Below are 11,961 nucleotides of genomic sequence, written 5' to 3'. Positions count from 1 at the left end.
GTCAGAATGCGCATCGGCGTTTCATATTTTTTCCCTTCCCTTGCCCCGCTTGTTAGATATTATGCACATTGATAGCAAATCTCCTCGCCATGTGATTTATCATAGTAGCAGGCAGCAGCAATCTAAATGATCAGACCGAAAACATGCAAAGAAAAGTGATCGGGTGAAATTATGAAGCAAGTGGAGGGAAAAATACAGCTTCCCTCTATCCAATCAGAGCAGCAGGATCAATGTACAGCTGCCTTCTCTTTACATACAGATGGGCAAACTAGCCAGTTGAGTTATTTAGACCATGTAGAACCTCACACATGACTGAAAGACAGTACATTATGGTTTAGAAACTCTGTGACTGACTGACATGAGAAAGATGCTTGCTGGCACCCGAAGGTAACTTTTTTTTTCAGATCACGGATAATTACAAAAAAATTCTCAGATCATAATCGTATCCAGAAAATGTTCCATGTCCATAAAGATATTGTTTTGTCTGACTACTCGGCACACCCTTACCTACCACCATACCCGTTCAAAGGCACTTCAATATTTTGTCTTGCCCATTTACTCTCTGAATGGCACACACACAATCCATGTCTCAAGGCTTAAAAATCTTCCCCTTCATCTACACTGATTGAAGTGCATTTAACATTTACTTTTGATACTTAAGCATATTTAAAACCAAGTACTTTTAGACTTTAACTCAAGTAGTATTTTGCTGGGTGACTTTTACTTGAGTCATTTTCTATTAAGGAATCATACTTTTATTCAAGTTTGACAATTGGGTACTTTTTCCAACACTGCCCATAATGACAAAGAAAAAACAGGTTTTTAGAAATGTTTACCAATTTAAAAAAATATTACAACTGAAATATCACATTTACATAAGTATTCAGACCCTTTACTCAGTAATTTATTGAAGCACCTTTGGCAGCGATTACAGCCTCGAGTCTTCTTGGATATGACGCTACAAGCTTGGCACACCTGTATTTGGAGAGTTTCTCCCATACTTCTCTGCAGATCCTCTCAAGCTCTGTCAAGTTGGATTGGGAGCATTACTGCACAGCTATTTTCAGGTCTCTCCAGAGATGTTCGATCGGGTTCAAGTCCGGGCTCTACCATAAAGGCCTGATTGGTGGAGTGCTGCAGAGATGGTTGTCCTTCTGGAAGGTTCTCCCATCTCCACAGAGGAACTCTAGAGCTCTGTCAGAGTGACCATCAGGTTCTTGGTCACCTCCCTGACCAAGGACCTTCTCCCCCGATTGCTCAGTTTGGCCGGGTGGCCAGCTCTAGGAAGAGTCTTTGTGGTTCCAAACTTCTTCCACTTAAGAATGATGGAGGCTGTGTTCTTCGGGACCTTCAATGCTGCAGAAATGTTTTGGTACCCTTCCCCAGATCTGTGCCTCGACACAATCCTGTCTCAGCGCTCTACGGACAATTCATTCGACCTCATGGCTTGGTTTTTGCTCTGACATGCACTGTCAACTGTGGGACCTTTTATAGACCGGTGTGTGCCTTTCCAAATCATGTCCAATAAATTGAATTTACCAAAGGTGGACTCCAATCAAGTTGTAGAAACATCTCAAGGATGATCAATGGAAACAGGATGCACCTGAGCTCAATTTCGAATCTCATAGCAAAGGGGCTGAATACTTATGTAAATAAGGTATTTCTGTTTTTTATTTGTAATACATTTGCAAAAATGTCTAAAAACCTGTTTTCGCTTTGTCATTATGGGGTATTGTGTGTAGATTGCTGAAGATTTAAAAACAAATCCATTTTAGAATAAGGCTGTAACATAACAAAATGTTGAAAAAGTCAAGGGGTCTGAATACTTTGCGAAGGCATTGTACAAAGAAAGATGAGGGGCCTGAGAGATGAGGTCTCCAGTAGGTGGCAGTATAGAGAGGGACCTGAGTGATGAGGTCTGCAGATGGAGGACACTCAGTGGCTGGACCCCTATCTCTCTCCCTAGGGCCTCATGGAAGAGCAACAGCTCTCATCAGACACAGTAAAAACATGTAGCTACAGTGCATGCAGAGGATGGAAAAAACCGTTTATTTCGTGCAAGTCTGTGCAAGTGCAGTGTCCTGTAGACGTTTCGCTAGTGATTCAGTGGAGAAAATGGGATGGTGAAAGACAGTGGGGAAAAAATGAAAGAATAAAGCAAGCAAATAAGTAAGTAAAGACCACAGAGCTTGGAAAGACTAAAAAAGGAAGGACCTGAAGGGTTCCTTAGGACGTCCCTACCTCCCATTGAAGTTGAAATGTAAAATGGTTAAGGAGAGGGTAAGGGTTAAGTTTAGGGTAGGGACGTCCCAAGAATCCCAGTTTGCACTACTCGACCTTAGAGACACCCCGGAAGGCACATCAAAGTCTAGCAGTTTCATTGGTTAACAGCAGTTGCTTTGTTGTGCACCGCCAAAAAAATTATAACACAGGTAGCTAATTTTAACAAGAGATTTTCTTTACCTAGCTAAACTCACAGCATGGCTTGATTGATTTATGTAGTTGGGTCAAGCGTACACGTGCCACACTAGTTATATTAATTTACCAGTAGCTTAGCTTGCTAGCTAGCTAGGTGTTGTCAACTTTTCAATGGTGCGTCTTTCACCAGTCTTTCAGTTTCAACTTTAGCGTTGTCATTTCGAGCTCACGAGAGCGAGGGTAAACTAGTTTAGAAACAAAACGGTGGGTCGATCTGCTAAGAAGACAACGGAGCCAGAGATGGCTATCGCCCACGTCGCTACAGAGTATGTTTTCAGTGATTTCCTCCTGAAGGAGCCGGGTCAGGCAAGGTACCGCGCCGTGCGCACTGAGCTAGCCATGGACAAGATGGTGACATGCGTGGCGGTGGGACTCCCTCTGCTCCTCATCTCTCTTGCGTTCGCCCAGGAGGTCTCTGTGGGTGAGTAGGTCACAGGTAGGTAGGTGTGTGTGATTAATTAATCACTAAATCATGAATGATTATATAATTTAGTGATTATTCTCTCTGTGTGTGTCTGTCTTTCTGTCTGTCTCCCAGGTGTTCAGATCAGCTGTTTCCCTCCAGCTAACTTTTCCTGGCGTCAGGCCATGTACGTGGACTCCTACTGCTGGGCAGCCCTACACACTCACACACTACCCTTATGGCTACACAAGGTAACACACACAGACATACACTTGCAGACTATCCATATGGCTACACAAGGACACACACAGGGAACTAACACTTAACCTTTCTCCTCTCACTCTCTTTCTCCTTCCTCTCTCTTTATCCACCCTCCTCTCTCCCTTTCCCCCACTCTGTCAGTTCTTCCCCTATATCCTGCTGTTGGTAGCAGTAATTATGTATAGTCCAGCGGTTTTCTGGCGTTTCTCTGCCTCTCCTCTGCTTCAGTCAGACCTCAGCTTCATCATAGAAGAGCTCGACCGCTGCTACAACCGTGCTGTCACTCTGGCTAAACACATGGCCACTGCTGGGGAATACACAGACAGGTAGGCTAACTGGGTTGTATTCATTAGGCACCAAATAGACTGAAAGGCTGGAATGGAATTAATAAACGTAATCAAATCAAATTGTATTTGTCACATGTGCCGAATAAAACAGGTGTAGACTTTACTGTGAAATGCTTACTTACAAGCCCTTAACCAACAATGCAGTCCAAGAGATAGAGTTAAGAAAATATTTACTAAATAAACTAAAGTAAAAAATAAAATAACAATAACAAGGCAGGTAGCTTAGTGGTTAAGAGCGTTGTGCCAGTAACCGAAAGGTCGCTGGTTCTAATCCCAGAGCCGACTAGGTGAAAAATCTGTCTGTGTCCTTGAGCAAGGCACTTAACCCTAATTGCTCCTGTAAGTCGCTCTGGATAAGAGCGTCTGCTAAATGACAAAAAAAAAGTGTGTGTGTATATATATATATATATATATATATATATATATATATATATATATACATACAGTGGGGAGAACAAGTATTTGATACACTGCTGAATTTGCAGGTTTTCCTACTTACAAAGCATGTAGAGGTCTGTACATTTTATCATAGGTACACTTCAACTGTGAGAGACGGAATCTAAAACAAAAATCCAGAAAATCACATTGTATGATTTTTAAGTAATTAATTTGCATTTTATTGCATGACATAAGTATTTGATCACCTACCAACCAGTAAGAATTCCAGCTCTCACAGACCTGTTAGTTTTTCTTTAAGAAGCCCTCCTGTTCTCCACTCATTACCTGTATTAACTGCACCTGTTTGAACTTGTTACCTGTATAAAAGACACCTGTCCACACACTCAATCAAACAGACTCCAACCTCTCCACAATGGCCAAGACCAGAGAGCTGTGTAAGGACATCAGGGATAAAATTGTAGACCTGCACAAGGCTGGGATGGGCTACAGGACAATAGGCAAGCAGCTTGGTGAGAAGGCAACAACTGTTGGCGCAATTATTAGAAAATGGAAGAAGTTCAAGATGACGGTCAATCACCCTCGGTCTGGGGCTCCATGCAAGATCTCACCTCGTGGGGCATCAATGATCATGAGGAAAGTGAGGGATCAGCCCAGAACTACACGGCAGGACCTGGTCAATGACCTGAAGAGAGCTGGGACCACAGTCTCAAAGAAAACCATTAATAACACACTACGCCGTCATGGATTAACATCCTGCAGCGCACGCAAGGTCCCCCTGCTCAAGCCAGCGCATGTCCAGGCCCGTCTGAAGTTTGCCAATGACCATCTGGATGATCCAGAGGAGGAATGGGAGAAGGTCATGTGGTCTGATGAGACAAAAATATAGCTTTTTGGTCTAAACTCCACTCGCCGTGTTTGGAGGAAGAAGAAGGATGAGTACAACCCCAAGAACACCATCCCAACCGTGAATCATGGAGGTGGAAACATCATTCTTTGGGGATGCGATTCTGCAAAGGGGACAGGACGACTGCACCGTGTTGAGGGGAGGATGGATGGGGCCATGTATCACGAGATCTTGGCCAACAACCTCCTTCCCTCAGTAAGAGCATTGAAGATGGGTCATGGCTGGGACTTCCAGCATGACAACGACCCGAAACACACAGCCAGGGCAACTAAGGAGTGGCTCCGTTAGAAGCATCTCAAGGTCCTGGAGTGGCCTAGCCAGTCTCCAGACCTGAACCCAATAGAAAATCTTTGGAGGGAGCTGAAAGTCCGTATTGCCCAGCGACAGCCCCGAAACCTGAAGGATCTGGAGAAGGTCTGTATGGAGGAGTGGGCCAAAATCCCTGCTGCAGTGTGTGCAAACCTGGTCAAGTCCTACAGGAAACGTATGATCTCTGTAATTGGAAACAAAGGTTTCTGTACCAAATATTAAGTTCTGCTTTTCTGATGTATCAAATATTTATGTCATGCAATAAAATGCAAATGAATTACTTAAAAATCATACAATGTGATTTTCTGGATTTTTGTTTTAGATTCCGTCTCTCACAGTTGAAGTGTACCTATGATAAAAATTACAGACCTCTACATGCTTTGTAAGTAGGAAAACCTGCAAAATCGGCAGTGTATCAAATACTTGTTCTCCCCACTGTGTATATATATATATATATATATATATATATATATATATATATATATATATATATATATATATATATATATATTTATTGCATGCAGGGGCTACGGTACCGAGTCACTGTGCGGAGGTACAGGTTAGTTGAGATAATTTGTACATGTAGGTAGGGGTAAAGTGACTATACATAGATAATAAACAGTGAGTAGCAGCAGTGTACTGGGCCGTACGCACTACCCTCTGTAGCGCCTTACGGTCGGATGCCGAGCAATTGCCATACCAGGCGGTGATGCAACCGGTCAGGATGCTCTCGATGGTGCAGCTGTAGAACTTCTTAGAGGATCTGGGGACCGATGCCAAATCTTTCAAGTCTCTTGAGGGGGAAAAGGTGTTGTCGTGCCCTCTTCACGACTGTCTTGGTGTGTTTGGACCATGATAGTTTGTTGGTGATGTGGACATCAAGGAACTTGAAACTCTCCACCCGCTCCACTACAGCCCTGTCGATGTGAATGGGAGCGTGTTTGACCCTCCTTTTCCTTTAGTCCACGATCAGCTCCTTTATCTTAATAATATAATAATAATAATATGCCATTTAGCAGACGCTTTTATCCAAAGCGACTTACAGTCATGCGTGCATACATTTTTGTGTATGGGTGGTCCCGGGGATCGAACCCACTACCTTGGCGTTACAAGCGCCGTGCTCTACCAGCTGGGAGAGGTTGATGTCCTTGCACCACTCTGCCAGGTCTCTGACCTCCTCCCTAAAGGCTGTCTCATCGTTTTCGGTGATCAGGCCTACCACTGTTGTGTCGTCAGCAAACGTAATAATTGTGTTGGAGTCGTGCTTGGCCACGCAGTTGTGGGTGAACAGGGAGTACAGGAGGGGACTAAGCACGCACCCCTGAGGGGCCCCCGTGTTGAGGATTAGCATGGCAGATGCGTTGTTGTCTACCCTTACCACCTGGGGGCGGCCTGTCAGGAAGTCCAGGATCCAGTTACAGAGGGAGGTGTTTAGTCCCAGGGTCCTTAGCTTAGTGATGAGCTTTGTGGGCACTAGGGTGTTGAACGCTGAGCTGTAGTCAATGAACAGCATTGTCACATAGGTGTTCCTTTTTTCCAGGTGGGAAAGGGCAGCGTGGAGTGCGATCTGTTGGGGCGGTATGTGAATTGGAGTGGGTCTAGGGTTTCCGGGATTATGGTGTTGATGTGAGCCATGACCAGCCTTTCAAAGCACTTCATGGCTACCGACGTGAGTGCTACGGGGCGGTAGTCATTTAGGCAGGTTACCTTCGCTTTCTTGGACACAGGGACTATGGTGGTCTTCTTGAAACATGTAGGAATTACAGACTCGGTCAGGGAGAGGTTGAAAATGTCTGTGAAGACACTTGCCTGTTGGTCCGTGCATGCTCTGAGTACACGTCCTGGTAATCTGTCTGGCCCCGTGGCTTTGTAAATGTTGACCTGTTTAAAGGTCTTGCTCACTTCGGCTACGGAGAGTGTGATCACACAGTCGTCCGGTAGAGCTGCTGCTCTCATGCATGCTTCAGTGTTGCTTGCCTCAAAGCGAGCATTAAAGGCATTTAGCACAACTGGTAGGCTCGCGTCACTGGGCAGCTCGCGGCTGGGTTTCCCTTTTGTAGTCCGTAATTGTTTGCAAGCCCTGCCACATCCGACGAGCATCAGAGCCGGTGTAGTATACATGGAGACCGTTTGAAGTGTTTGATACTGTTCCATTAATTCCATTCCAGACATTACTATGAGCCTGACCTCCACCACTGCTAACACTCTCTCACTCTCTCTCTGTCTCTCCCTCCCTACAGTGGTGCGTCCGACCCTACTGAGGGGTGTTTCATGTACCCGGTGGTGGAGCAGTATCTGCTGACCAAGAAGAGGAGTGTTGTGTTGTTGTGGCGCTACCTGCTGTGTCGAGGCCTCAACCTGCTCACCTTGCTTCTGGCCTGTGTCTACCTGGGCTACTATCTCCGCCTCGCCTCCCTCACTGACCAGGTAACTAACTCTGTGGGTCTAGTCATAACTGACCCTAACTTATTGATCTTGTGTTGACAGTTATCTGGCTAACTTATTGGTCCTACATTGTGATCCTCACCACAGTTCGGCTGTTCCCTGCGCACCGGACTCCTGGCCAATGACACCTCAATCCCCGACCAATTACAGTGCAAGCTGGTCGCTGTGGGCGTGTTCACTTTGCTAAGGTTTTTACGCCACCTTTTTAGCTTTTAGCCAGTAATTTTTGTAGTTGTTGTTCCCTTTTTAAATAAAGTTTACTGGATTGTGATTTCAGCTTTGTTAACCTGCTGGTGTACGCCATGCTGGTTCCCGTGGTGATATACTGCGCTCTGCGCCCCTTCTTACAATCACACACCCATTTCCTGAAGTCCTACCAATCACTGCCCACCACCGGTGTTCTGCCCCGCCCCCAGGGCCAATGGGATGACCTGACACTCTACTTCCTCTTCCTGGAAGAAAACCTCAGCGAGCTCAAGTCATACAAGTACATGAAGGTGTGTGTGTATAGCTCTGTGTGATAGCTGTTAGATTTTCATGTTTTTATTATCACGTGCACAAGTACAGTGAAATAGCTATCTTGCTTGCTCCCAGCAATGCAGTAATGAGTATCAGTAGTACTCTAGAGAATAGTCAAGTGGAACAAAAACACATGAGAAATAGAAATAAGAAGAACATAAGTAAATAAGCCAAATACAGGGTCAGTGCCAATACCATATTTACAATGTGCAGGGATTGTGGAGTGGTAGGGGTAGATATGTACAGGGGTAATGTGACTAGGCATCAGTACATACATGTTAAACAGAGTAGCAGCAGTGCATATGATTGTATGCGAGTGCCTGTGTGTAGAGTCAGTATGAATGTGTGTGCATGATATGTATGTATGTATGTATGTGTGTAGTGTGCATAGAGTAAGTGCAAAAATAGAACGGTCAATGCAGATAGTCCGTGGAGCCATTCTGTTAGCTATTTAGCAGTCTTATGGCCTGGGGATAGAAGCTGTTCAGGAGCCTGTTGGTGTCAGACTTGTTGCTCCGGTACCGCTTGCTGTGTGGAAGCAGAGAGAACAGTCTATGGCTTGGGTGGCTGGAGTCTTTAACAATTTTCCTGCCCTTCCTTTCACACCGCCTAATATAGAGGTCCTGGATGGCAGGCAGCTTGGCCCCAGTGCAGTTGCCATACCAAGCAGTGATGCAGCTAGTCAAGATGCTCTCAGTGGTGCAGCTGTGTAACTTTTTGAGGATTTGAGGGCCCTACCAAATCTTTTCAACCACCTGAAGGGGAAGAGGCACTGTCATGCATTCTTCACGACTTTTGCATGTGTGTTGCTGAGGCAGAGGGGTGTGTGTGTAATTGTATAGCTCTGTGTTGTAGGTGTTGGAGTTGCTGAGGAGGAGGGGTGTGTGTGAGGGGGAGGACTTTGATGCCATGGGACTGCTTCAGATGCTGTGTCTAGTGAAGATGGATGTCACGGACGGAAAGAGGAGCACCGCAGCTACCTCCAATGCTAGTGACAAAACCTCCAATGCAAATGCTATCCTTAATGCTAAAGCTAATGACAACCCTATTGCTAAAGCTATTCATATTGTTAACCCTGCCGCTGGGGAGGCCAGTAGCAAGGCCCCAGTCCCCAGCCCAGCTTCCCCAGACCCAGGCCAAAGCCAGACCAGGGCCACTGAGATGACAGGTGAGTTTGAAGGGAAAGGAAGGAAGGGGAGAGGAAGCGAATTGGAATGATGGGAAATATAATGAAATTCCAAACCATTCTACAAATAAAACAAATATCCGATAAATGAAATTCGTAATGTTCTGTTTGCCCCTCAGAATTCTCTGCTCTCTTGCCAGGCAACAGTGCGATGACAGGCGGAAGGCAGAGTGACGACGGGGCGGTCCGACAGCGAATTATCTGATCGTTGCCATGAAGGAACAGCCCCAGTGGGTTGTGGGACACTAGGAACCAGAGAGGTTCTAAGAACCAGAGACCCAACAAGCCATTATCTAAACAACTCAGACTAAGGTTTAGCAGAGATGTCTTGATGTCAATGGGACAGAGTTGTATTAACTAACGCCAGTGGTACTAGCCAACAATGTTTTGATGTGATCAGGGATTTGAATCGGACAAGCAGTTTCTGGGTATCTTCCTATATTGAAATCCATACTGCCCAAGGTGTGTGTGTGGTGGCGGCATACTGTCTGCAGAAGGGTCTTTCTATAAACTAGGGTACCACTGAGGATTTCCTACACTGGACAACTTGTTACAGCTGTTGATAAGTCATTGATAATATTCAGCCTTTTTTATCATGTCATTACATGAAGAAATAAGGGGGGATCATAGCTATATTCAGTACAATTCACCAGTTGATTTAAAACCTATGTTTAACCCTTTATCATAGTTGGTGTTTTCGCAGATTTGCCCAAAATCGTGTGACATAAAATGACTTTTCTATCCTTACAGTTATGGCAGTGTAAGTTGTCTTTATATAATATATTAAGCATTAATCAGTTAAATTAGATATTGAACTTGAACTTGTAAGAATCCTGGATCTAGCCGTTGGACAGTTTTTTTGTATTTTTTTTGTATAGAGATCTCAGAAATGCAGTGTAACTAGTAACATTTTGTGTGGATCTCCTTATGTTATGGTGTGAAAAGAGTTTATGGGCACACAAATCCAAAATGATGTATGCAATTGCAAAATCGAAAGCTTTTAACAGAGAGTCCCCTTACCTTGATACTTAAAAGCTAAATCGATACTGTTGTCATTAACGTGGTTCTTCAATAATTATGCATAATACTTTTGGTGTCCAGCTGATTAGTTACGGCGTGATATTTTCACACGTCATCTTCTGATCCAGGAAGGACTTTTACGAATGACCGTCAAGTGATGAACAGCAGTTGTGATAGCGCATGCGATGCAACAACTGCCCAAGTGCTGGAAAAAAGGTGTTCGGGAGGAATGTCAAGAATATATTTTGAACAATATGCTGGTGATATCCCTAGCGAATTGATGGTAATCTGTTGTCTGCTTGATTTACTCCTTAGATTTAACAGAGGAAGCATTAAGGTAATACATTGTTTTTGTGCCTCGGATTGGACACAGTCTACTGTGTGAAATTGTGTAGGATAGTTTATTGCGCAACACCCAACGCTATTTCTATTCATTCTGGATATAATGACAAATTGCTATGTAATATGACCTGGTAATGAAATAACATGACAAATACATTTTGTTTTCCATATTACACCTGCAATTTTAACCTATACAAGGGGCTTGAAGTAGCCTACTTTACTGTTTTCAGAGGAGTATTTCTGTCTAATAAAGCCCTTGTGGGGAAAAACTCATTCTGATTGGCACCCATGGCTGCACCCCTTTCCAGTCATGTGAATTCCATAGATTAGGGCCTAATGAATTTATTTCAATTGACTGATTTCCTTATATGAACTGTAACTCAGTAAAATCTTTGAAATTGTTGCGTTTATATTTTTGTTCAGTATATATTAAGCCCTATATGTACAATTGTATAAATTATACAATTGTATAACATGGAGGTCCTTGAAAATTACATTGAAGTGCTTGAAAAAGACCCTGAAAGTCCTTGAATTTGACTTGGCAATGTCTTTATGAACCCCGCTTAAAGGATGTTTAGTCCTAGGCCGATGTTGTTGTATAGGTGGAGTTATGGGCCAATTTGCATATATTCACTTTTATCACTCTAAATAACTGCATGAAAATCATTTTTATTTTAGTTTTAAACCGTTTTGAAATTTGGAATCCAATGCCACACATTGGCCCCATTATTTATAGAAAGACCCATAACTGTTATTTTTATATGTGGGGTATGCTGAATGGAGAAGTACTTTTTAGTCCAGAAATAAGCTTTCTGGGCCCGAAACCGGCTTGTGATACATATGTTTATGTGGATAAACAGAATCAATTATTTGTTATTATCAAATACATTTGCAGCATCATTGTTCCCCTTTGGACAGTTTACACATTGGCTGACAGTGACATAACAGGAGGAATGGGAACCTAACGCTTCGAACACACCGACCGTATCATTGCATTTTGAAACGCCAGAAGTACATTCGTTTCCAATGGAACGCTGCGTTTGCCTTGCAGCATTGCGTTGCAGAGGCAGTTGCAGTGCGTTGGATTTATCGAACATATGCGTCAAACTGTCTGCGTAAACAGGTTGACAGAAATGGTAGCAGAAGGTGAATGTTGAACTTTTGTTGCACACATATCTAGATGATGCTGCATACTATTTTGCGCAATGACGCAGTCGGCGTATTCAAAGTTAATAGACTTTTGGGAAATGGGAGGGAGTCACACACACACACGCAACTTAAAAGTCCATGTAGAAAAAAAGTTGATAAAGTAAATGGTTATTGGATGAACTCAGTGGGACAAACAGCT

General features: G+C 43.8%; 1 protein-coding gene across 3 annotated transcripts; it reads left to right on the top strand.

The window, feature by feature from the left end:
• Positions 1 to 2,155: 2,155 nt before the first annotated feature.
• On the top strand, positions 2,156 to 10,297 carry LOC121565661 (pannexin-1). 3 transcript variants are annotated; one of them, XM_041876188.2, is made up of 8 exons: positions 2,156 to 2,899; positions 3,017 to 3,132; positions 3,284 to 3,468; positions 7,342 to 7,528; positions 7,634 to 7,734; positions 7,824 to 8,043; positions 8,921 to 9,233; positions 9,392 to 10,297. In XM_041876188.2, the coding sequence occupies exons 1-8, from the start codon at positions 2,719 to 2,721 to the stop codon at positions 9,454 to 9,456; spliced, it is 1,368 nt and encodes a 455-aa protein (XP_041732122.1). In that variant the 5' UTR covers positions 2,156 to 2,718; the 3' UTR covers positions 9,457 to 10,297. The 3 variants fall into 3 exon arrangements, with proteins under 3 accessions (XP_041732122.1, XP_041732121.1, XP_041732127.1); XM_041876187.2 differs by having other exon boundaries at positions 2,157 to 2,899; positions 9,371 to 10,297; XM_041876193.2 differs by having other exon boundaries at positions 2,823 to 2,914; positions 9,371 to 10,297.
• Positions 10,298 to 11,961: the final 1,664 nt, after the last annotated feature.

Source organism: Coregonus clupeaformis, chromosome 5 (assembly GCF_020615455.1).
Source record: "Coregonus clupeaformis isolate EN_2021a chromosome 5, ASM2061545v1, whole genome shotgun sequence".
Taxonomy (NCBI): Eukaryota; Metazoa; Chordata; class Actinopteri; order Salmoniformes; family Salmonidae; genus Coregonus; species Coregonus clupeaformis.
The sequence above is the reverse complement of the archived record's forward strand: the minus strand, read 5'-3'. Positions and strand labels throughout refer to the sequence as shown.